Genomic DNA, 27,105 nt, shown 5'->3' with positions numbered 1-27,105 from the left:
TTGGATGATTTATAGTCTTTCCCCTACCTTCCCTTCTACTTCCTGTGGGAGTTAGAATCTCTTCACATAGGCAAAACAAGCATTGCAATATATCTGCTCTATGATGGTTACTACATGTGTGGTTCAGGATAAGGAGATAAACAACAATGATCCCTGCCATGGGGAAGTTTTCTGATGAAAGAAAACCATAAGTTAGGGATTAAGAATAATTTGTTGAGTATAAGGATGACTAAAATTGTAATAATTGTGTAGCACAAACATTGACTACCCTCTGAATATGCCTGTGTTTCTGACATCCCCAGCCCCCTTCAGTTAGATGGGACTGTGTATCTGGTTCCGGTCTATGAACCATGAGTGGAAGCGTTGTGTGTCACTTGAGGCAAAGCACTAGAGAGCTGGTGTCTGACCCTCTAGCTTCTCCCTTCCCCTGACCTATACCTCTGGAACTATGTGTTGAAATAGCAGCACCCCAAGTCAAAGTCACCTGGATTACCGAGTCACCAAATATAGCACAGATGCTGATGAAAGTTGCCTAACCTGTAAGGGACTTGGCATAGCAAGAAATAAAGTCTTATGTAAAGTCACTGGGATGGCAAGGTAGTTCCTGTCACATAATTTAGCATTATGATACCAACAGCTAAAGGGAATAAAATCTTTCCGAAGCCTATACAAAGACATATACCCACATATGTGAAATGAATTGGAGGCCTAGATTAAGAGAAAGGAACTACATGGTGTCTGAAAATCCTCTCTGATACTTGCCTCAAAATTATAATGGGAAAAATATATATAAGAACATAGCCTTACTTCACAGCTTTGCCACTGGTTTGGAATACTTGGTCGGAACTTCTGGTCACAAACAACCTTCCTCATTTCTTCTACCGAGGGATCTGAAGGCACCATGTCATAATAAGGCAACTGGTACTCCTCAACAATTCCTATAAAAAATTTACATAATAAATTTCCTGGTGTGACTAATAAACAAAGATGTTTATTTGAAAATAATACCAATTAAGTTTTCTAGGAACAAGTGGCATGCTGGAAAACTGGAAAATCAGGCTTATTCAAATTATGTATCACTGTAATAACCAAACCTACAAGATGAAAGCTCTCAGTTGAGTAGTTATATGTTTATAAAATTTTTATTATAAAAATGTATATAATTTTTATAATTATTTATATGATATAAAACAAAATAGGATGGTATGGGGAGGAAGGTGGGAGGGGGGGTCAGGATGGGGAACACGTGTATACCCGTAGCGGATGCATGTTGCTGTATGGCAAAACCAATACAATATTGTAAAGTAAAAAAAAAATTAATTAATTAATTAATTTAAAAAAAGAAATATCATTCTAGAAAAAAATATTGTCTAAAATATACTGTTTTACATTATATATTACACTTAATTTTATATAAAAACATTATATTTCTAGAACATTTAATAACTATAAAATATAATTTCATATTATAAAATTACATAAATTTGGATTTCCATAAAATGCCATCTTGCAATTCAAAAGTAATACCTAATTGCAAAATTTACAGCAGAGCCTCATTGATCTGTGAATGATGTATATTTCTCCATGAATAAAGTATGTTTATCCTTTTCAAAACAAAATGGCTTTCTTCTTTTTGAAAATTGTTAGGTAATCTTTCAAAAGCTGAGTTTTTTAACATTTGGATTTTAGAAGTACTACATCTGAGAAGGTTCCAGAGAAATGGCCAAAAGTATTTGAAGATGATCTTAATTATCAAAATGATACTTGAATTTAAGAATTTTCTTACAAAATCAGTCTAATTAACTATGTTTTTTTTTAATTTAAGTATATAAAAAGTGCCATAATTTTGAAAGTGAAATTCAAATCATGTTACTAAATTAGTATTTAAACTATGGAAGAAAATTTAAAGATAAAAATCTAAAAGCAAATCTAGGCAAACATCAGTATGAAATTTGAAAAAATAATAACAAATGTGTTTTGAATCTTGCTATTTACTGAGTATCTATCTAAGTCCTTTACATGTTTTAACTAATTATTCCTCAAAACCAGTGACTAAAGAAAATATCAGATTATCCCATGTTTACTGAATCCGGAAACTGAGGCACAAAGTGTGGTGAATTTGCTCGAGGTCACGTCACTACTGAGTGGCAGGTCTGGAACTCAGTCCCGGGTTTGGGGATTCCAGTGTCCATGTTTTGCTTCTGCACCACCCTATTGTTTCTATAAATAGTCTCATCTTCCTGAATATTTTACTATCTAACCTAGGAATAAAAGGGGAAAAGCATGTTTCCTCATTCAAATATAATTTTAACCTTGTAAGGTTTTCGTTTTTTAAAAAAATAAGATTGATGTAAGGCAAAATGACATCAAAACAAAATGCAATAACTGGCAGTGGTTTAATCTTGACAGTTACTGTTTACGGAGTAGGCTCTGTACTAAAAGCTTTACATGAGTTAATTGAATTGTCCATTGAATCCTTAAAGCCCAAGAGGTCAGTTTTATTATCTTCATTCTACAGATGAGGAAAGTGAGCCCACATACCTCACCTATAGTCAGATATTCAGGAAGTTGCTAAACCAAAGCTTAGGCCTAACTCTGTCTCTCTTGAAACTGAAAACTCTAAATCATTTTCTACCAAGATTTAACTTTTCTCCACTGATGCAACAATTTCATCAGCCTGTGTTTACAGGGTTTCATCCTCCCAAATTCTTCTTCTCATTAATCTCTAAACTGCTGGGAGCAGAATCAGGAAGTTAGTCTTTGCTCACCTCTGCCCTCCACTTTAATTCTCACATATTCATCATCACCGGAAAGAAAAGAACAAGAAAAGCCTGAAAACCAGAACACTTCAATTTAAATCCTGTAGCCTTGGCAAGCCATTTAGCTTCTTTGGGTTTCATTTCTGATATAAAATAGGAAAAGAGCTTAAACAGAAAAAATTTCAAGGGCTTTGCAAAATATTATTATGGAAACCAGAATTATCAGGAGAACTAAGCAGTAATTACAACTTAAAATCTCCATTCTGTTCAAGATGCTCCATTTTTACCACTGGAAAGATATCACAAAGATAACCTTTTAAATGTTTAGAAATAATTTGATACAGTGCATTGAATTCAAGCACCAAGGAAAGGCAAACACAAAGAGTATTTCCAAAATCTTACCTCCAACTGAACACCTCCGGGCTATTTCCCAGTAAACCAGACCAACAGAATAGATGTCAGCTCGTTTGAAGGACTCGAAGATATTCACATTTATTGTATCATCAAGCATTTCAGGGGCCATGTACCTTCAAAAACATGCATATTTCAGATTCCGTCTATGATTTTATAGCAGTCTGGTAAAACACAATCTTAATTAATCCTGATATATAAGTTAAGGCAGTTTACATCAAATTTACAGGTTGTCCTGGGCCACTGTAATAGAATAAAATTAAATAATACAGTTATCAAAAGATAATTTTAAAAACTTTAAAAATAGAACTAGAGGTCATCCTAGTGTTAAAACATGTGGGTCAGGAGCCAAATACTTGGAAAGCACCCAACAGAAAAGATGGAACTCAAGTTCCACCAGCAGTTTGTAGCCAAGAAAGCTCTTTGAGGTCAAGGAGTATATTTTATTCATCATGGTGGGCCTGGTACACAGTGCTCAGAATTATTCCACAAATACCTACTCTGAATAAACATTTTTATTATATTGGCTTGGCCAATGAACTTTTTGGCCAACTGAATACACTGGCTTTGAAGCATATATTCATATTACATATTGGCACCAAGATAATTCAGGCTATTTGAATAGAATTAAATCGAATTCTACAATCCATGGGACCTGACTGAGCCAAGCTGTCCTAGGGAGATTTCAAGGATTTCTCAGAAATGTGAGGATGCAACACTCTTCCCAATCTTTTAAGTTTTAGATTCTCTGAAGGAATCCAGTATCCAAGGGCTTCCCCGAAGTACAGGTTAAAGCTTGCCTTTTAAGGGGAAAAGAGAAGAGATCCCTTAGGGCTTGCCCAGTCTGAATAAACCATCCTGAAGTGTTTCTGGGGACCATTAAAGTCTCCCAGGAAACCAAGTGAAGGACTCAGCCTGGAATCTCAAATATGGCTTGTACACTAACTATACCAGCTTAGATATTCTCTACTCTCAATCAAGGGCCTTTAACAACCCCAGGAAAGCGTTTTGGTTGTTTCTGATTTCAAGGTCAATAAACCTGGAATTATGCCAAATAGCACAGATCCTGAAGTTCAAATGAAAGGAAATGGAAGTATGCTGGCCATATGGCTACAGTCTGGCTATAATAGGAAAACACCAGAAATCCCATTACTAATGGGCCTGTCTTGACATATGTGTGGTATGCTTTATTTATATCATATTTGTTCTTAATTTTCAGAGATTCTGTTCCTTGGAAGTGGGAACTGTGTCCAAACTCATAGTATCTTAATACACATCAACTTGAGAGACTTTGGGATAAGTACAACCATAGGATAAGTATAACCATATATTATATAATATTTTTAAGTATTGAGAGGATGCTGGGAGGGATTGGGGGCAGGAGGAGAAGGGGACGACAGAGGATGAGATGGCTGGATGGCATCACTGACTCAATGGACGTGAGTCTGGTGAACTCCGGGAGTTGGTGATGGACAGGGAGGCCTGGCGTGCTGCGATTCATGGGGTTGCAAAGAGTGGGACATGACTGAGCGACTGAACTGAACTGAACTGAATAGCACATATATGTATTCATTGTAAGAGTCCCTTACTTGTCTGAATGTTGATTCTATATCTATTGTTTAGAGTCTGAATATACACAAATAGCCTTGAATTTCAGATCACTTATGAAATATAGAGGCTTTGGAGGAGCTATACATTGTTGATGTGGTGGGTTTTTTTTTCCTCCTCTCTGTAAGAAAATGTATTCTTGGATGTGGCACACTAAAAGTAATGTATCACCATCAATTCCATCATCCCTCTATACTGATTCCCCACCCAAATAGCTACTTTCTGTATGATTAAATGCCAACTCTCCTTGCTTTATAGCCATTGTGCCACTGATTTCTCAGTAAACCAGAGAAGAATTCTTGCTTTCTTAGGCCTAATGATGTTGCATATGCTGCCCTCCTCTCTAAACACATATCCCAGGCATTCATATTTATGGGGCAGCCGTAAGTCTTTGGAGTAGGAAATGGAAACCTATTCCAGTATTCTTGCCTGGGAAATGCCATGGACAAAGGAGCCTGGTGGGCTACAGTGTATGAGGTAGCAAAGAATCGAACACGACTTAGCAACTAAACAACAACATGCTACCAAAATATGTTATCTTACCTTTTGGTTCCTACTTTAGGGTTCTGAGGTATGTCAATAGTGTTCAGTATTGAATCATGCTTCACAGCCAACCCTAAGTCTGCTATGGCACAAGTTTCACATTTTTTCACTAAGATATTCTTTGATTTTATATCTCGATGAGCAATAGCAGGTTTACCTATGAAGCATAAGATAAATATATTCACTTTTTCCATTACTGAAGACTGAATCTCTCCAAAAGGATTCATTTTGAAAGACTTGGCTCAGATGTTACCTTCTAAGAACGGTCTTCCTTGACCCCTAATCAACATCCCAATTCACCCGCATCAGACTACACCCATTTTGCCTTCTTCATAGCTTTTATCACTGAGTTATCTTATTTATTTGTAGGCATTATTTGTCATTCCCAAGTAGACTGTAGGCTACATAAGACAGTGGTTATGTCTTACTCATTACCATCCCTCCTTACTTAGAATACTAGGTGACATTTAGTAGCCACTAATAAATATTTGTTGAATAAGTAGGGAAAGTATTAGCATTATTACATCCACATAAGAACATAGCAAAAATTCTCCTAAAAAACAAGTTTCAAACTTTTATTATCCTAGAACAGAAGTCCTCAAATTTGGCCCAAAGATCCCTGGCAGTCCTTGAAGCTCTTTTTCAATGACATATCTGTGTGATGTCACCTTTTCTTTACACACTTTAACCAATAACAACATACTGGGGCAGACTAAATGAAGAACAGGTATGAACATCCAGACATTAAGGAGATTTGCAAATGTGCAAAACAAAACCACTATTTTCACTAGATTGGGTTTTATATTATAAAAATTATGCTTTAAAACTGTTATTTTAATATTTAATTATTAATTATTATACTTCAAGTAAATTAATAAATGTTTTTAAATCTCTCGATTTTAGTTTCTAATATAGTAAATATTAACAGATATAACCCACATCCACAAACTTTTGGGTCCTCAATAATTTTTAAGCATTTAAAGGGATCAAGAATCCAAATCTGAGAAGCACTACAGTGACAAGAACAACTTTCTAGAGCCAATTCTCTATTAACTCAATAAATAGACGAGACAGTGTGTATTATTTGGCTTTCAAGTACATGGTATAGAAGTATTTTTAAGATCACCTTACCCTTTCCAATTTTTTAAAAACAGTTCAATTATTTGTAACCTCTGAGAATGGAGCATTTGCTACCAAAGCAAGATCTCTCAGATACATATGCTAAATGGTGACAATAGAGAGGCTTGGAATAAAAATATTATTATGGCTAGTATACAAAATGATCAGTATGTAGGTAAGAGTTGGCTATATCATGCCAAAACCTTCAGCTTTATAAAGTACTTTTAGTGTTTCTTTACATTTGATAACTTTTTGTAATAAACTAAAACCCCACTGAACACTAAAATACAACTTAGTGCTTCTATCCTCATATTCAAGGAGAAAAAACAATTAGAAAATACGTACCTTGTGTACCAACAATCTCCATATGAAGGTGGGCCAGACCGCTAGCTATTGATAGTGCCAGCTTGATCATTCCAGACACTGTCACTATGTTTCTATTCAAATAGTCATATAAGGAACCCTGTTCGTGATATTCAGAGACAAGCCAAAGCTGAGTCCAGGTTCCATTATCTAACAGAAAAATTATTTTGTTGCTGTAAGTTTATGTTAAGAAAGAAGCGAAAAGCTTTTAACCAATGTCAGCATTTAAAGTACATCTGTATTGTTAATAAAGCAAAGTTAATTCCTTCAGTGATAATACAATCCGAGTTAGTAGAATGACAATTTTCAATGAATTCCTATTGATAGAGTAGAACCTATTACATGTACCCACCACCACCATAGGACACTGGGAGGCAGTGATTCCCACAACTGAACAATCCTTTCTTCTTCCCTCTATATCAATACCTGCTGGTAATAGCAACCACATTATAGGAGAAACTACTGAGAGATGCACTTAGGCTCAGCATTGTGTTATAAATTATTCTTGAGCTTTTAAGAAAGATTGTACCAACAGGAAACAGAAATATAGCAAATTTACACGAAGTATTATTACTATCATAAAAGCTCTACTATTCCAAGCATGTTCATCTTATTCACATTTCAAAATACGAAGTTTACAATTTCCTTCAAAGCTTATATTAAGTACCAATCACAATTACTAGACCTTTTCAAATAATTTACCTTATTTAACCAAGAGCTAATCCAGTTTATAAAAGCTTTTTAGCAGAACACAAATTAGCCTAAAAAATTATCTGGGTGTTAAGAGTCCCTAGACTTCACTTTAGCTTTCAGAATAAAATGCCTGCAATAGCCCTGGGAAGTCCTGACCAGTTTTTATCCTCAGTGAAAAGAAACTACAATTAATGAACATTTGGTAAGGAATTTTTCCACCTAGTGCTTTACATACAAGAGCTCCTGGTTATCCAAATATTTAACTTCCAAATCCAGGTAGTGATAAAATTTCTGAGGAATTCAAAGATCAATATAACATGATAAATTTTACTAATAAAAAAACAGACTACATATATTAATAAAATTAATCCTTACACATCTCTCCCTGCTTAACACCAGTGGTTATCTTTGCCCTCTCGTATCAATGTCTTTGTCAGAGAGTTGACTAAAAAGTGAAACTGTAAATGTTGCAAAAGACATAGAAATGCATGAAGATGAAAGTGATGTTAGAGACCATTTGGAATCAAAGCCACAGACAAGGAGGCCATCAACAAAGGTAAACCAGTTAAACTGAATAAGAAACAATCAGGGGTTATCTTTCCTGTGTACATTATTTTATAATCCAATAAATGTAATGATTAAATTAGGTCCATCAGGATAAACCATATAGCTACAGTCATTACTACTTTCATAACATTGCAAATTAAGCTAATTAGTAGATAGTTTAGCTCAATGTTACACAGAAAAAGTATAAGTTCTTAACAACTTAATCAGAAATGTTTCATTTTCAATAGTATAGTTAAGAATTTGGAAAGACTCTTTTTTTTAAGATTCTCCCTGGCTTTACTCACCTTCTCCCTGGCAAATCAGAAAAGACAAGGCATCAACAAATGTAACTATGGGCAAAACATATAACAACAATAAGCTTCTCTTTGGCTATCTAATTAATCATAAATATTTTCATGATCAAGCTTATATTAATAGAAGTAACCATAGATTTTAAATTTCATAGGTAATGGTAGGTTTCTAATAGCCACAGATAATTTGGTTTTTTAGACAGAGGTTACAATCAATACCCTTCCAAGGTTCTTAATGAGTATTAATGATTCAAATAATAAAATAATGGACTGGATCAAGTTTTGCTCACTTTTGTTCTCTGTTTATCTTTAAGGGAACTATTTCACAGCCGAATGAGTAAAAGCTATGCAAAAAGAAGAAAGCCAGCTTAGGTAATACACAGGCTTTATATTCAGTCCCTGATTACTGGGCATGTGACTACCGAATTCTATACCAAAAAGGTGATGATCTGTCTTGTTCCACAAATCTCAGAAAGTTGTTATTATTTGGGGTTGTTAATGTTAAACCTCAAGATATAAACCATATCTAAAGTACATTAATTTCACTAAAATTACCTTGCTTGCTACCATTCTAATAAAGTTCATAGAAAACCTGAGTCCTGGAGTTGAATTGTGATGTACAGAGGAAAGTATAGTCCTAACAAAGATGAATATTCAGTCATCGTTCATTGGTATTTTTGTATCAATTATCAAAATATTGAAACATTTCTGTCCTGTTTAATTAACAGCTGCTATTCAAAACCTCCAATGGTATTCCTTTGCCCTAGACACCCAAAGCAACTCTGGAACCCTCAAGATGCCTCCAGATCTTTTTATGACTCAGCAACTAAAGGGATAAAACCTAGCATGGCAGGGTTCTCCCAGAACTCTGTTACAGTTGAAGTTTCTGTTCTGATTGGTTAGTTCCGTGCCATACCAGTCATCAGATACTTTAAATATCAAACTGGCTATAGTGTCATCATGGCTATATATCACTCATCTGCCCTCCTTTCTTGTACATTTATTGCACGTTTACCTGTGGAGAAGAGGACAGCATCTTCTTTTTTCAAAAATGAAATCAGACTTTCATGGAGATTTTATTAAAACAAAGAGATTATTTATTCTCTTCTGATAATAAACATAACATTTTATTTGCTGAACTCAATTAGGTTGAAAATACCTTTGTTGTCAGCAGCAATGAAACCAAGGATGTTTTCATGTCTCAGCATAACTGTCTGATAAATTTCTGCCTCTCGAAACCATGATCTTTCATCTCTGGAGGAGAATATTTTCACAGCCACATCTTCCCCACACCATCTTCCATGCCAGACCTCACCAAATCTACCTTTTCCTACTATTTCCTGAAGTACAATCGTCCTTGCAATTGTTCTTTGAACCAACAGAGGCAGACCTAACCAAAGAAAACATGAAATTGATTATTAAAAACAAGTAATTGCCAGAAAATAATTGTCATGATGACCATTATTTTCACATAAAAGGCAAACATTTAAGCGCTTTAATAATTTTACTGATTTTGAAGAAATAAGCACCATTATACCAAACTTAAATGTCAAAGCATGCTCAAAAAATACTATAGGTTCTTGCTATGAATTTCTCTATTCATATTCACAAATAAAAATTTCCTGAACATAGCTTGCCATGGCAGATATCTAACTTTCCAAAATTGTTGGAAATTTCTTTGATTTGCACATTAAAATCAGTCAGTTTACTAAATATATAAAGGTTAAGAAGTATATGCTGTTATCCTCTTAAATAAAATATATGGTTCCTAGTACAACTGAGAATGAAGAAGAATTCTTTATAAATTATTTTAAAAAAACAAATTAAAATTTGAAAATGAAGAATCAGATTCAATAATGAAGTGAAGCAATCATGTTACATTGAAAGCAAGGTACAGTCATGGAAAATATCAAATGGATATTTTCTGTGGAATAAAAGAAAATCAAAGAAAATATATTCTGAGTGTATTAAAATGTTTAGATTCTTTTGAACCAATAGCTTTATACCTCTAGAATTCTAAAGATATAAAATGCATAAGAATTTGTCAAAATATTTAATATATTATTACTTAGAGAAAAATAAGAGAAAATGTCTGGTAATAGAAAAAGTTTTAAATGCGGTGCAGAGATTAAGACCACAGTTAAGAAAGATGGATTCCAATTTTAGCTGAACCAATGGTAATCATGAACAAGTTATTGAACTTCTCTAAGCTTTGAACTGTGGTGTTGGAGAAGACTCTTGAGAGTCCCTTGGACTGCAAGGAGATCCAACCAGTCCATCCTAAAGGAGATCAGTCCTGGGTATTCATTGGAAGGACTGATGCTGAAGCTCAAACTCCAATACTTTGGCCACCTCATGTGAAGAGTTGACTCATTGGAGAAGACTCTGATGCTGGGAGGGATTGGGGGCAGGAGGAGAAGGGGACGACAGAGGATGAGGTGGCTGGATGGCATCACCGACTCGATGGACATGAGTCTGAGTGAACTCCGGGAGTTGGTGATGGACAGGGAGGCCTGGCGTGCTGCGGTTCATGGGGTCGCAAAGAGTCGTACACGACTGAGCGACTGAACTGAACTGAAGCTTCAGCTTCCTTGCCTGCAAAACTGTAATAATATTAGCTCTCTCAAAGGAACACTGTGAGAATTCATCAGCACGTTAAGCACTCAGCATGGTACCTGGCATATTACATGCTTCATAATGGTTTGCCCTTAACATTAAGTCTAAGGAGGGGTTGTTGTTGTTTAGTCACTAAGTCACACTCAACTCTTTTGTGACCCCATGGACTATAGCTCACCAGGCTTCTCTGTCCATGGGATTTCTCAGGCAAGAATACTGGAGTGGGTTGCCGTTTCCTTCTCCAGGGGATCTTCCTGACTCTGGGATCAAACCTGCATCTCCTTCATTAGCAGGCAGATTCTTTACCACTGAGCTACCAGTGAAGTCCAAGGAAGAATTACTTAGAGCCAAAAATAACGATGTTGTTTATAGAGATATTTCTTAATGACATAGGAAAATACTTTTGCTATAATAAAAACAATACTTTGTTAAATGAAAAAATACTTTTGCTAACGAAAAGCAGCAAATTCTATCCATGTAAATAAGTGTATCTAGCTATTCAAAATATGTCTAGGAAAAAGACTAAAAAGAATATATGCTAGATGCTATGATGGGTATTTCTATTTAGTGGGAATTAGGTGAAGTAAATTGTGAGATTCTTCTTTCTAATGTTGTACGTTTTCTTGATTTCCCCAACATTCCACAAATATTTATTACTTTTATAATTAGAGAGAAAATAACTGAAGAGGTCACAGTATAATTTATTCAGAAGAGTGATGTTTAGTGATCATTGTACTCTGATGGCTGGGAAACCCTGATAGCATCAATCCTGTAAGCTCCTGTAGGCTTCACCTCTACTTCTAAAATGAGCCACAATTTGTTCAAATGTTCTTTTCTTCATGAGAACCACCCACTATGACTAAATAAGCACAGACTATAAGTCTGCTATTATAGGTCTCAACAATTAGTCACAAAGCCCCACAGCCAGAAATTTCTTCTGAGATTACCTGGTTCAATGTTATCATTTTAGAGATGAGAAAATTGGGCCTGCAGGGTAATCAAAACCTTGCCCAGGAATAACTGGAAGGCAGACCTACAACTAGAACACTGGCTTTCAATCCAAGTTCTTGCTCTCTCACCATTTCAATGGATATGACTACAATCCTTGCCTGTTGGAAACATTTCCGGCAGCAAACTTTCCAGGCTATTTTTGTAAGCTATAGTCAGTTTTACTACCTGACACATAATGAAAGTTGTATGAACAGTTATTAAGCCAAATTACAATTTCAATATCTCTCCTCCCTCCCCTCATTTTGCACACACAAATTCAAAAAAGCATAACCATGACCAATCACTACCTATGAAAACACAGCAATGACAACTGGCTAGAAAACTACGTAAGTCAATATTTTCAAACTGCAAACTTATTAGGCACATGATCAAGACTGCAGACCAGGGACAAAGTAGGATATCATCTCAGGTAATCAGCACAGCAATTAAGTTGAGAGAGTAAAATTCAATGAAAGTTGCTTCAGGGTCTTTGAAAGCAACCACCAAAAATAACCTGAGTAAGTGTTACACTCTTAGAGATTTCCTTTTCAGACACAAGGACTTTGGTTTTCCCTGCAAATCGAACATCCCCTGGAGGAGGGCATGGCAACCCACTCCAGTATTCACGCCTAGAGAATCCCACGGACAGAGGAGCCTAATGGGCTACGGTCCATGGGCTCCAAAGAGTCGGACATAACTGAAGCGATTTAGCATGCAGCACGTAGAAACTGAGGCCTGTCTGATAGAAACATCATCATTTATCAGGAGTGTAATATCACAGCAGAAACCAGCAACCTACCCAGCCTCTGTGAAGCCACCTGAGACACCATCATCTCTCAAAGACAGTGCAGTCAAACATCAGTTGGTTCTCCTCTCTTGCAGGCATTGTATTGCTTTGAAATTTGTCCCTGACCAGGTTGGGATATGCTTCATAATTTTTGTCTCTCAACACCTGACAAAGTTGCTTCTTATTTAAAGTCACTGGCCAGGGAAGAGAAGCAGAGGGGAAGGAAAATGCCTGATTTTCTTCAGATCGGTGAGCTTTTGTGACAGAAGCCTTGCTACACATGGACATATTCTCCCTGGTGATTTAAGGCAGTATAGCCATCCATTCCTGTTATTCAGTGGTTACTGCCAAACATATGCCACTGGCTTTGGAGAAAAATGCCTAGAACGCTTTTAAGTTGATCATTTAAAAAATCATCCATGTATGGGTACATTTACAGCTTTCTTTTAAGAAAGAATGTAGAAAAATCTAAAGAGAGGGTCCAGCAATTAGTTAAGTCTAGATTTAGGTTTCAAGATGAACAAAAATACCAAAAAACTTAATTTCTGATTTTATGTCCTGGCTCATGAGTACTTTCTTAAACTAAATACTCAGCTTCCAGTTATAAAATTTCCATTTCTTTTATTAGAAAGGGAAATCCCTGATCATCTTAAACATATTCAAGAACTAGTTCCAGGGCTTCCCTGTTGGCTCAGTGGCAAAGGATCTGCCTGCCAATGCAGGAGACACAGGTTCAATTCCTAGTCCAGGAAGATCCCACTTGCCGAAGAGAAACTAAGTATATAAGCCACAACTTTTAAGCCTATGCTCTAGAGCCCAGAACCTACAACTACTGAACCTACCTGCTGCAACTACATGTGCACCCTAGAGAATGCGCTCTGCCAGAAGAGCAGCTACAGCAATGAGAAGCCCACACCACAACTAAAGAAAAGCCCTCACATCAACAAAGACCCACTACAGCCATATATAGGAAAATAAACAAATTATTTTAAAAAATAGGAGTAGCTCCAAAATATGTATTTCTGCTTTACATCTTCATATGAACTAAAATGTTTTGGTGGGGATGAAATAGATGGCTATTTAATCACTTAAACATTTCAGAAATTATACAAGATTTCAAGGAAGTTGGCACAAATCAGAGCTTTCTGGGCCAATATTATGAGCCTAGAATATCGCCAGAGCTCAAGAAATTAAGGCCCAGTGGCCCCCAGAATGTAACACTCAAGGAAGAAAGAGTATTAAATCCGAACAGGTTTTACTTTTAAAGAAAAAGTACCATCTTTCTATACAACAACGTAATTTGGATGTCTTTTACAAGCTTCACAGTTTGGAGATATTCTTTTCAATATTTCTCCTTTGAAAACATGTCTCCTGATTTGTGCAGTGGTGTAAACACTGAGGCTTTGGTCAGTCAGCAAGCGATCATGCCCCCAGAGCCAGGAACCTACTTGGGCTTTCTGGATGATGTAATTAGGTCTCTTTTCTGATAAATACTTGTGAGTCCAAAGCTGCTTTGTGTTAAATATGGATGCCCATACAGAAGCTACCCACTCCTCTGTCATCTGCCCTTGTTAATTGTGCCTGCCTGGATGCTCCTAAAGGCCATGGGCAAGGCAGGTTTTCAAAATCTGTTTGGGGGTAATCATCCTTAATGATCTTTCCAAGGCAGGAATGACCGAAATGGTTCACTGAGGCTCAGCCTAGTTCATGTTTCTGCAGCACCATGTGCTGAAATATACATGATAGCTGGGAGTCCTCTGCCATCTTAGGGTGTTTGTGATTACTAGGGAGAAGCTGCTCTGTCACCCAAAACCCAAAAAGCCCTCAGATACTTTGTGCTATGAGAAAGGCTCATTTAAGCCAAAACACAGCCTGGTATTTTGAACAGCTTCATCAGGGGTTCTGAAGTTCCATTAAAGAGGGAAAGAGTTACCATATAACCTCAGCAGCAGCAGCCAACACAGAAATATTGTACTCTTCCCTTTCGTTTCTAAGCTTTAAGAACATATTCTTGATTTGAATTTCAGGTCAGCTCCCTATTAACTTCACACACACACACACATCCCAGGGGTTGACTACAGATTCCAAAGACCTTCATAATCACAAGCAAAGAACACTATTTTGCGTAACTAATATCTTTTCCCCAGAATTCAATGCTTAAGCCCTATAACTCTTTTGTGCCCCTGAAACATGACCAAGACAGCAACAACTATTATTACTAACCAGAATGTAGCAGAGGGCTGAGAAAAGAAACTCCTGGCTTCAGAAGTAAATTCTGAAGGCATGTGAAAATAAGAATCTGAATACCTAAAGGCACAAAAAGCAATTGAGAAGATTTAATTCTTTAGGTCAGGACAGATTTTACTCTTCATCAAATCCTGAAAGAAGTTTCTATGCCAGAATTTACCGTGTACCATATCAAGTATTTTAAACAATGGAATTAATAATATTTGGGCCCCTTTTTTGTTAAAAAGCAAGGTACCTAGAAGACTTAAAGTCATAGAGCCAGAAAGTACATAGGTAGATGCCAGGGGCTGGGGATGGGGGGAGAGACAGGGGAGGGGATGGAGAGTTAGAGTTTAATGGGGACACAGCTTCAGCTCAGGAAGGTGAAAATTTCAGAAGATGGAAAGATGGCGAGAGTTGTACAACAACGTGATTGTCGTTAGCACCACTGAACTCTACACTTAAATATAGTTAAAATAGTGTGTGGTATATTATGCGACTTTTACCACAAAAAAAATTTAAGAAAAAAAAATGGGATTTATTTTTAAATAAGAGTTTTTCTTACTGAAAAAATGAACAACAGGCACATACCAGAGCCAGATCCAGAGGCAGTCACATCGTAAATCAGATCTTTTAGAGTTTTCCCAGCATTTACCAGATTGCATTCAGAGAGGGGCTCCTCCACATTCGGTCTCTTTTTCTTTCTGTAGGTGCACTGTCGACCTTGGCACGCCCATACTGTCAGCACTGAAGCTATGGACAGGAGGAAAACTGGCACGGTAATAATAATGGTCAGCTCCATGGGTCCAAGCTTTGGGGCATTTGGTGATGCTTTAATTAAGAAAAGAAAGAACATGACCATAAGTCAATCCATGTTAAGTATTTTAGAACTGGAAATGCAGTCACCAAAAATTCACATCTATAATGTGCAGCTACACAATATCCACTCATGCTAGTTGGTAAAGAGTTTCTGTGGTAAAAAGCGAAGGCGGGGAAAGAGAGTTGAGGTTAGGATGCAACTAGGGTTAGGTTCTGTCAGGTGACAGTGGAGACAGGATTAGGATCTCATGGAAAACTCTAGCACCCGGGATCCTTTTTAAAGCCTCCAAACCATTTAACATTTCATGACTACTTTCACCCCACGTTTCAGTCATCCATCCTCAAGGCATGTTCGCTCCTTTTTGCCACAGATGATCACTGAGCTCTTACAACATGTTGCCACTATTCCAGGTGCCGGAGACAGGGCAGCGAGTGAGAGAGCCCATGCTTGCTCTGTGGTGCTTTATGCTCTCACATACCCACGGACGGAAACGTGATACAAAAGCAAGAGATCCTAAGTCAAAGAAAATAAAGTCCAGCAAAGAGACAGACTGATGTGGGATGCGACTTGTAGACAGACTGGTCACGGAAGGCCACTCCGGGGAGGTATCAGGGAGCAATAAGGGAAGTAGCTCCTGGAAGCCTGTTCTCAGCAGAAGGAAATCAAATGTAACAAGGGGCCCTGAGGCAGAGACCTACTGGGCATGTTCAGGAATAATCTTTGCCTGGAGCGCAGTAAACAAGGAGAAAGGTGAAAGGAAATGGGGTCAGTGAGGTCAAAGAGAGAAGGACCATGTGGGCTCTTGCAGACTAAAAGGACTCTGAATTTTATTCCAAGTAGAAGCTGTCGCAGGGTTTTGAACAGACAAAAGATAGTATCTAACTTATATTCTGAGTGGCTGCTGTATGAACAGACACTAGGGGCATGAAAGTAAAAGCTAAGAAACCAATTACAGCGTGTCTAGTATTTTCAGCGTAAGCATTTTTGCCACAAATATTTTTGCTGAATAACTAGTTGGCCATAAGGCAGTTTTGCTGTAAAAGATAAAATAACAAAAAATAGTTGCCAGTCCAGGTTCAATGCACGATACTGGATGCTTGGGGCTGGTGCACTGGGACGACCCAGAGGGATGGTGTGGGGAGGGAGGAGGGAGGAGGGTTCAGGATGGGGAACACACGTATACCTGTGGCGGATTCGTTTTGATGTTTGGCAAAACTAATACAGTGTTTCAGGTTTAAAAATAAAATAAAATAAAATAAAAAAAAAACAATGCACCATTTTCCTAAAAAAATAAAAATAAAAAAATAACAAAAAATAAAAGGGTGACATTAAAAAGGAAACAATGAGGGACTTCCCTGGCCGTCCAGTGGTTAAGACTCTGTGCTTCCAATGTGTGGAGCATGGGTTTAATCCCCGGCTGGAGAACTGAGATCCCACATGCTGTTTGGCGTGGCCAATAAATAAATAAATAAACATTAAAAAAAAAAAGGAAACAATGAAATGTGAAAATTAATAACAAAATTTTCAATATTTTATAGTTAAACATTAAATATGTGAATATATTTAAAATGTGTAAAGGTTCATGGTGATACTGCATAAATAATTTTATTTAGTGAGTTGTACCTAAGAACTCATCTTCTAAGTCTTTTGTTCATAGTATTTTATATATATATATATATATATATATATATAGGCTTGTTGATTCATCTCCTTGTTTAGTGCAACACTTTTTCACTAAAATGTATGCCTTCCTTAAGAGAGGTACCAGGGCTTCCCTGATAGTCCAATGGTTAAGACTCTGCCTTGCAATGCAAGGAACACCACTTCAATCCCTGACCCAGGAAGATCCCACATTCCATGGAGCAACTAAGCCCCTGTGCCACAACTACTGAGCCAGACCTCTAGAGCCCAAAAACCACAACTACTGATCCCATGTGCTGCAGCTACTGAAGCCTGCGCACCCTAGAGCCTGTGCTCTGCAACAAGAGAAACCACCACAATGAGAGGCCCATGCACCACAACTAGAGAACAGCCCCTGCTCGCGGCAACTAAGAGAAAGCCCACATGCAGCAACAAAGACCCACCACAGCCAAAAAACAATAAGAAATTTACAAAAGAGAAAGAGAGCTGTCCGTTTCCAAATACTAGGGTGTATATTTGTAACTGAGTTTTGTATTGCTTTGTGAAAGCCTCTCTGCTGTTGTTTGTTCTTGGCAAACTGTCACATGTTGATAAATATGTCACATGTTGATAGATATGTCACATGTTGATAGTCCATGTCCACTGACAGACATTCCAAAGTTGCATGGAAAATGTAGGTTCAACTCTGCACCTTCAAGTCACCAAAGGATTTGAAAACCAACGTTATCATTTTCTAGTACTGTACACAATTTGGCTTTACCTTCTCTTATTTCACATTTCAGTAATTGTTGTCATCCAATGTTTTAAGATCAACAACATCTACTCATCACTCTATAGACCATTATGACAGCTAACATTCATGTAATATAAAAATGGGGGCACTCCATCAATGGAGAAATGAAACCAAACTATCAAACCAAAGTGTCAACCAGTTATTTGATCTTCTACGGCAAAATTGCCTTGAGGCCAATTAGTTATATGACAAAAACTGTTTGCTGCAAAAATGTTTGCTGTAAAGATGCTTACATGGAAAATACCTACAGCCCAATTAGAAATCTGATGCAATAATTGAGGCAGGAGATGATGGTTTTGGCTGACGACTCTATCTAAAATAGTATCTCTTTCTTATTGCTTATTTATTCTTTATACCTTTTTCCTGTTTTATTTAACTTCCTGAATCTTATCACTATCTGGAACATCATATATTCATTTACTTATTATCCAATTCCTTCCAAAGCACATATACTAGTTCTTCATGAGAGGAAGAACTAAATCATTTCTCAGACTTCCTTCTTTGCAATGACAGTCCAAGAGAGTTTATTATATTAAATGTACTTGAATTTCACTTACAACATGTTAATCAGAATATGAGAACATAATTCAAAAATAAATATTATTTAATTCTAAAGGAAAAATAATCAAAGTCCTCAAAAATGTGTTCACGAAAGTTTCACTATAATCCTAAAAATAGTAGTCTATCTACTACTAATGAATAAAAGATTTAAAACTGTTAAGTGAGCTTTGGAAACATATTTCATGCTCTTCTATTTACTTTGCCAGGTGAATTTCGGTGGATCAAACTGTTCTGAGAGTCACAGGGTTCCTCTGAAATCATTAGAAGTTGTACAGGTGCATAGAAGGACAGCTTGGCCTTGAATGTTCTTAGGACAAGGTGCTAAAAGAGTTCTCAGACTTGACTTTGCTTAAGAAACCATCAACAATGGAAGTTGCAACTTCAAAAATTTGCTGTCATGAAAAAGTTTTATTGCCCACTTCAAAATAGTCTTTCAAATCTACATTTCAAGTTGGATCCATATTTTTATGTCCTCACAGAAGTATTTCCAGAATTCTAAGAAAGCCACAGAATGCACTTAATAATTTGCAATTTACATAAACATGTACTGACACATGATTTTAAAAAATAAAATTCCATTATTGGATACATTTATATGGATAAGTTTTATTTTGATACATGTTACTAGGAACTATCAATATAAACATTATAGTTAAAAAGCTTATTGATTGCTTTCATTTTAGTAAAGCTCTATTAAGCAGAGTTCAGATCATCACTATAGCAACCAATAAAGAGGCAAAAGGTCAGCAAGCCTGAAAATAGCACAATATCTATAAAAGTGCTCTTCTCTGGTGATGGCTACTGCACTCAGGGATGTTTATTACAGATGGGCAATGTTTCTACTTTTGTGAACAAATTTACTGATATGAGTTAGTATGAAAAAAAGATGACTCAGCTAGAAAAAGGCTAGCAACACCATCTAGAAAGCTCCCTAAGCACTGAGCAATTTTTAAGGCAAACATTTGTAAAACTATCTTCTAAACCAGATGCTGATTGTAATCTCTACAAGGGACAAATGAAGAAAACTGGAGTCTATACCCAATGAGTCATGGTAGAAAAAGACAGTAGTGCAGTTAAGAATACATTTTAGTAAGTTATCTTGGATGAACCTATTAATTTTTCTAGCGGGTTTTACAGTCTTGATCATAGGAGAACTCCTATTTGACAATTTCTAATTTCTCTGACCATGTCAACTTTTTCTCCACGGAATAATAGCTCCATGGTGGGGTATATATTAATCCCAAAAGTGAGTTCCGGGAGTGCTGCATTGCTAATTCTAGTTATTTCACTCCCTAGTAAATTAAATAGAAGAAGATGGGAAAATAGAGACAGGTACTAGCCCAGACGGATGAGTGCTTAGCTTACAAAAGTCTCTGCTATATAAGTTCTGCAATACATTAAACCAAGACAGAGCAGGGGAAGGAAGCACAGATAAGGCAGGAAGAAGGGCATGTAAGAGGTGGGAGATTCTGCACAGCTAGAGGCAATCATGCAGAAGTTAAAAGATTGTAAGAAGGTGTGTTCGTGCGTGCTCAGTCAATTCAGTCGTGTCCAACTCTTTGTAACCCCGTGGACTGTAGCCCTCCAGGATCCTCTGTCCATGGGATTCTCCAGGTAAGAATATTGGAGTACCTACTCCATGCCATGGCTTCCTTCAAGGGATTTTCCTGAACACCAGGAATCAAACTGGTGTCTCCGATGTCTCTTGCATTGCAGGCAGATTCTTTGACCACTGAGCCACTTAGGAAGCCCCTGTAAAAAGCTAAGTAATGCCAAAAATGGAGAAGGAAATGGTAACTGACTCCAGTATTGTCATCTGGAAAATTCCATGGACAGAGGAGCCTGGCAGGCTACAGTCCATGGGGTCGCAAAGAGTTGAACACGACTTAGCAACTAAAGAACAACAAAGACCAAGGGGAAAAAAAAAAAAAAAACAAGGAAGAGGAAAAAAAGAAGAAAGAAAGGAAAGAGGAAGGGAGGAAGGAAAAAGGAAAGAAAGGAGAAAATTTTTAATCTTTGTGAATTTACAACTTTCCCTAAAGAAAAAAAAGAGTGAAATTGGTAATGGTGAAAACAGTGGTGGTTATCAATGCTCAGATAAAGTTCAGATCCAGTTTAGATACCTCAGCTTCTCCCAGGACAGTTTTCATGACCTCCTCACCATCTCCTATTTCTGGCTTTAGGGAAACGAACTCCTCAAGATTAAAAGAAAAAGATGACAAAATGTGAGGATGGTCTCCATGTTTCCTCCCCTGCTGACCCTTTCTGTTTGTTTATTAAAAGTATGAAAAATTATTGATGTGTATGAGATTTATGTGACCTTCACATCAATTAATTTGCATTTCCTTAGTACATGCTATGAGGAGGAGATGCCTTAGAACTAGGCAGAGATGTGGACTTGATCAATTGCTTCAAATAACTTGTATTGACCACGGGCACAAAAGTCTGTAGTATATTTATGTTCAACTTAAAGGTATATTTCTTGACTGTATGTGAATGACATTCAACTGAATAGAAACTAAGATATTACAATGGAGAGATGTATAGAAAATGAAGATATAGTGACTGAAAAGATATGTACGGACTGGACAGCTGTTAAAAAAACATTTGCACAAAGAAAATAGAGGCCTTCATCCAGACAACGTGAATTTTTATGAACCATTTCAAGGTTAGTGCATCCTTCCCAAAAGTTGCTATAGCAAGCAGCTACATAAATTTAAAAGGGTCCAAAACATCCTTAAAGAAACCACAGAGTAATTTATCATTAAAACTGCTCCTCTTCCTTTCATTAAATTTTTCCTCAAGCGAAAAGATGCTATTATTGCAAGGGTGAATCCATGAATGTATTAATATAAATATCAAACCTTCAACTGCCTCCCTACTACCACCAACTCCCCCACAAAAGAGAAGTATTTCTTTCTCCAAGCTTGTGGCTTTGAAATGTTCTCAGAATAAATAACCAAAAAGACAATGTTGCTGGGGCTGTCTTCTGATGGGTCTGTTTCTATCAGAAGACATCCCCAGCAACATTGTCTTTTTGGTTATTTACCAGAAGAAATGCCACCAGGAACATATAAATGACATGGTGATGTACTGTCCGTCTATCTACCCTATAAACTTCTATGACCTCTGACTTCAAATAAAGAGCTTTTTGTTTAGTTCACACATTTCTGGGGGGAAAGTGTGGAAATAATTGCAGCTGAAACAGAAAAAAGAAATACATTACCTTTAAGATATTCAAAGGTACCTTGTTAATTAGCTCAACAGGAATCATTAATTTTGTCAAAAACAGAATGACATGTTAAGAAATGAGAAATCTCTCAATTCTTCATAATTAACCTACTTTACCTGACATTTCAAAGCTCCTTTAAATATGGGTAGCATTATTTCAAACATTTCCTTGATTGCAATGAAAGTACATGTCTAATTTATTCCTTGTTGCTTTACTACATTGGTTCAAAACCTGGAACCAAAAGGATTGGTGTGTATTGTATAATATTCCTCTGACAACAACTCTGGGGTTGGAGGCAGGAAGTTGGGCAGACTCCACATCTTTGTGTAGTTTAAAATCTACTAAGGATACATGACCCATCTAGGGTGCAATTCCAAAACAACTCTGTTGTTGTTCCGTCACCAAGTCGTGTCCGACTCTTCGTGACCCTATGGACTGCAGCAGGGCAGGCCAGGTCTGCAGGCAAAACTATGGCGAAAACTTTATAGGAGCAAGGGATATGGGAGATAAAAAGATCATAATGAAGAGTTCCATTCATGATGAATCAGTCTAATATAAAGAATATGTAACTGAACTTATATGTGTGAAGTACACACATGGGAAGTAGAATGGGTCGAAGGAATTACATCACAAACACTAGTTTTATTTGTCTGACACATAAATGTAATTCTTTACTCCCAATTACAGGGTCCCTCCACCACCACCATCACTTACCAAAGCTTGTCCTAGCCTCCTACTTCTTCACAGTGACCCTTATAAATGTTACCAGGAAAAATCCAATTAGAAGTTAATTTGGAAAAAAAAAAAAAAAAAAGAAGTTAATTTGGTTAGATCCCTCCAATATGCTCCACTATAGGGGGCATTATATGGTCCCCCTTCTTCACAGAGAGAATAATCATGTCAAACAGGTTGTTTCTGATAAATGTGAACCTCAAGTTCATTAGGTGAACAATGGCAGAATATTTTCTTCTCTAGAGATTCAACTGAACCCTGACAGTGACAGAAATAATAGGAGAATTATTTCCGCCTTTTGACCAACTCAGATGAGGTATCGACAGGCCATTCCATCATTCGGTGCTCAATCTGTAAATGGCTATCTGCATACACGTTCTACATGTATGGCCTGATTTCATGAGTGTGGAACAGGCAGGGAGCTCCACACATTAAAATATTTCCTGGCTAGTTCTCCTTGTCCTTCTGGTTTCCGGGAGGAACGCTGAGAAGCTTCAAATCTTCTTTTGTCCACCAGCATCTGAATTTAAGAATAATAATTACTTTATATTTTAAGGAAATAGGAATATTAGATTGAAGAATGAAGAATATAATCTTTGGCATCAGGGGTAGGAAGAACTTTGACTCAAGCAGAGGTGAGACTAATACAATGTAGAAGAATTTAAATTGGTTTCACAGTTTTTCTTCATTCCAGGGCATGTACCAGGGTTAGTTTATTAATCTGTCATCAAAACACATATTCTTTTATTTATTCATTTTATATTAGAATATATTTGATTTACAAAGTTTTGTTAGTTTCAGATATAGAGAAAAGTGATTTAGTTATATATTCATATATCCATCTTTTTTTCAGATTCTTTTTCCATTATAGGTTATTACAGAGTATTGAGTAGAGTTCCCTGTGCTAATGTAGTAGATCCTTATTGATTATCTATTTTATATATAGTAGTGTGTATTATACTTCTATTCTATTCTATTCTAGTCAAAGCTATGGTTTTTCCAGTAGTCATGTATGGATGTGAGAGTTGGACTATAAAGCAAGCTGAGTGTCAAAGAATTGATGCTTTTGAACTGTGATGTTGGAGAAGACTCTTGAGAATCCCCTGGACTGCAAGCAGATCAAACCAGTCAACCCTAAAGGAAATCAGTCCTGAATATTCATTGGAAGGACTGATGCTGAAGCTGAAACTCCAGTGCTTTGGCCACCTGATGCAAAGAACTGACTCACTGAAAAAGACTCTGATGCTGAGAAAGATTGAAGGCAGGAGGAGATGGGATGACAGAGAATAAGATGGTTGGATGGCATCACCGACTCGATGGACATGAGTTTGGGCAAGCTCTGGGAGTTGGTGATGGATAGGGAAGCCTGGCATGCTGCAGTCCGTGGAGTCTCAAAGAGTCAGACACAACTGAGCGACTGAAATGAACTGAACTGAACTGAACTGAGTATTCTTAAATGAGGCTTCCTTGGTGGCTCAGGCGGTAAAGAACCTATCTGCAATGAATGAGACTGAGTTTGATCCCTGGGTCAGGAAGATCCCCAAGAGAAGGAAATGGCAACCCACTCCAGTGTTCTTGCCTGGAGAATTCCATGGACAGAGAAACCTGGAAGGCTACAGTCCATGGGGTCACAAAGTGTCAGACACAACTGAGCAACTAACACTTCACTTTTACTTTCACTTTCATTCTTCAATGATACATTTCTATAAAGAAATTAGATAGTAATTACTCAAGGAATATGTTAGTGTTTTTTTTTTTTAAGTCAATATTTTCCATAAGAAAAAATGAAAGTTCCTTGGAAACAGCACCCAATCTCATAGCAGAGAGCATTGTTCAGAGAAAGCACTTAAAATATTGATGAAGGAAAAGTTACACTTCTCTGTCTTAAAGTTCCAGCTAATATAATTACTCCTGCAGATAACACGAAGGCAAGAGGAGAAGGGGACGACAGAGGATGAGATGGTTAGATGGCATCACCAACTCAATGAACACGAAGTGAAGTGAAGTGAAGTTGCTCAGTCGTGCCTGACTCTTTGCGACCCCATGGATAGTAGCCTGCACCAAGCTCCTCCGTCCGTGGGATTTTCAAGGCAAGAGTATGGAGTGGGTTGCCATTTCCTTCTCCAGGGAATCTTCCCAACCCAGGGATCGAACCCAGGTCTCTCACATTGTAGACAAACGCTTTACCGTCTGAGCCACCAGGGAAGTCCATGAACATGAGTTCGGGTAAACTCCGGGAGTTGGTGATGGACAGGGAGGCCTGGTGTGCTGCGGTTCATGGGGTCGCCAAGAGTCGGACATGACTGAACGACTGAACTGAACTGAACTAAACAGATAACACATTCACACAGAGCAGTTTGTTCACTTGAAAGGAATGACATTGAGATAATAATATTTTCAGTCAGTTCAATGTCTGTATAATGACCCCCCAAAGTATTTCAATAAACAGGTAATAGTATTTACAAAATTGAGAAGAGGATGGCTTATATAGTGTAAAATCCTCAATTTAGGATTGCTTATAAATTTCACTTTCAATTTCCTATTATATCCCTATGAACAAAATTTCATGATTAAAATCAGTGTACTTGTTCCTTGAGACAAGAAATGCTTCCTATATTAATCTCGTAGAGCACAAGTTTGACTTTTTGTATGCTTACATTTCACATGCTTTCCAAATGCAAGAATTATAGCATCCTTCAGTTTATGGGGAAAAAATATGCCTGTCTGGCACACCTGTCAGGTGTGGGTGAGTCCTCAGAGAATGAGCTACAAATGGATTTGTTGATGTGATGGCAGAACAATTCCACAAGGGGTCCCATGAGTATTTCTCAGCATGTCCTGTCACCTCACACTGCCTAGAGCTATGAATTTACGTTTAAAATAGAAAACCATAAAAGTTAAGAGACATCAATGGGTTTCTTTAAAGGAATTAAAATAAGGAGACTTTTCAACTCCCCAAAGAATAATACTTGGTATCTGAGTCCACAAAATTTTATAATTATAACATGCTTTAAATGTATTAATTTTTGATAAATTCAATTATAATGTTTCGGCACTTTATCTTCCTTTAAATGTAATCCTTCAGTTTGGTTTCAATAAGTCTAATTTAGACATGCTCCTAATCAATATGCATTGTTCATCCACCCTAGGTTATAGAAATAACGAATTGTTCTTTTTTTCTTTACACAACTGAGAACAGGAAGGTGAAAATTGTACTGAGGTTAAGAAAGTACTCACATTTTAAAGCTGTGCACATATTTTCTGTATGGAAACTAATTATTTAAATTAGTCAAAAATACAATAGTATGAAAATAGTGTACTGAACACCAAAAGGAAAAATCAGAAATTCTTATTACACTTACCCTTTAAAGCACTGTATGTTTTGGTAGCAAAATAGGAACAAAGACACTCAGAACTTGAATGCTTTGCTGAATAGTCTATTTCCATATGAAGGTTGATAATTAGTGCAAGCATAAACTAAAGAGCAAGTCTTATAAAAATTAACCCTACAAATAACAGGCTTCTCTAGCCTAGGTTTCCTGACCTTATCCTGGATGAATTTTCATGACAGTTTTGGTGTGCTCTTGATGCTATTTGACATCACCACTATTTCTCTGAGCATCTTTCTGATGTCATCTACAGTCACCAAAAATCATTTCTGCTACAAATTACAATGTAACACAGCTATGAAAGAAACAAGCAACAAAATATGACTCCTTCGCGTAGGAAAAGATATGTTTTAATAATAAGAAAAGAAAGTCTAACATAAAATTGTATTAGAATAATTAGACTATATTAAAATAGAAAATATACTAAACTACTGAAAGTAGGAACTCTGAAAGTGAAAGTTGCTCAGTCTCATCCAACTCTTTGCAACCCCATGGACTGTAGCCCTCCAGGCTCCTCTGTTCATGGGGATTCTCCAAGCAAGAATACTGGAGTGGGTTGCATGCCCTCTTCCAGGGAATCCTCCCAACCCTGGGATCGAACCAATGTCTCTGTCATTGCCAGCAGATTGTTTACCATCTGAGCCACCAGGGAAGCCCAAGGTTACCAGGATATAAGCTCAATAAGTACTGAATGAGTGAATGAATGAACAAGGAAAGCTCATGCCCAATAAGGAAGTCAGTCACTTCTGCTTCAGCCATCTGATACCAAGAGGGAGACTTCAAGGATGCCAAATCTTCTGATTTTTAGTCCATGGAATTCTCTAGGCCAGAATATTGGAGTGGGTAACCTTTCCTTTCTCCAGGGGATCTTCCCAACCCAGGGATCGTACCCAGGTCTCATGCATTGCAGGCAGATTCTTTACCAGCTGAGCCACAAGGAAAGCCCAAGAATACTGGAGTGGGTA

At 37.2% G+C, this 27,105-nt stretch overlaps 1 protein-coding gene across 1 annotated transcript in view; it reads right to left on the bottom strand.

Annotated features, from left to right (window-relative positions):
- ACVR1C (activin A receptor type 1C) overlaps window positions 1-27,105 on the bottom strand; it is an 82,928-nt gene that overhangs the window by 12,295 nt on the left and 43,528 nt on the right. The window contains exons 3-8 of the mRNA XM_055572517.1: window positions 15,564-15,803; window positions 9,513-9,743; window positions 6,786-6,953; window positions 5,322-5,478; window positions 3,162-3,286; window positions 808-938 (exon numbers count right to left, since the gene is read on the bottom strand). Of these exons, the coding sequence (XP_055428492.1) occupies window positions 808-938; window positions 3,162-3,286; window positions 5,322-5,478; window positions 6,786-6,953; window positions 9,513-9,743; window positions 15,564-15,803 (1,052 nt within the window). The remainder of the gene's footprint in view (window positions 1-807; window positions 939-3,161; window positions 3,287-5,321; window positions 5,479-6,785; window positions 6,954-9,512; window positions 9,744-15,563; window positions 15,804-27,105) is intronic.

The sequence above is a fragment of the Bubalus kerabau genome, chromosome 3, assembly GCF_029407905.1.
Source record: "Bubalus kerabau isolate K-KA32 ecotype Philippines breed swamp buffalo chromosome 3, PCC_UOA_SB_1v2, whole genome shotgun sequence".
Classification (NCBI taxonomy): Eukaryota; Metazoa; Chordata; class Mammalia; order Artiodactyla; family Bovidae; genus Bubalus; species Bubalus kerabau.
Note: the sequence above shows the minus strand (reverse complement) of the source record. Positions and strands in the feature narration are given on the sequence as shown.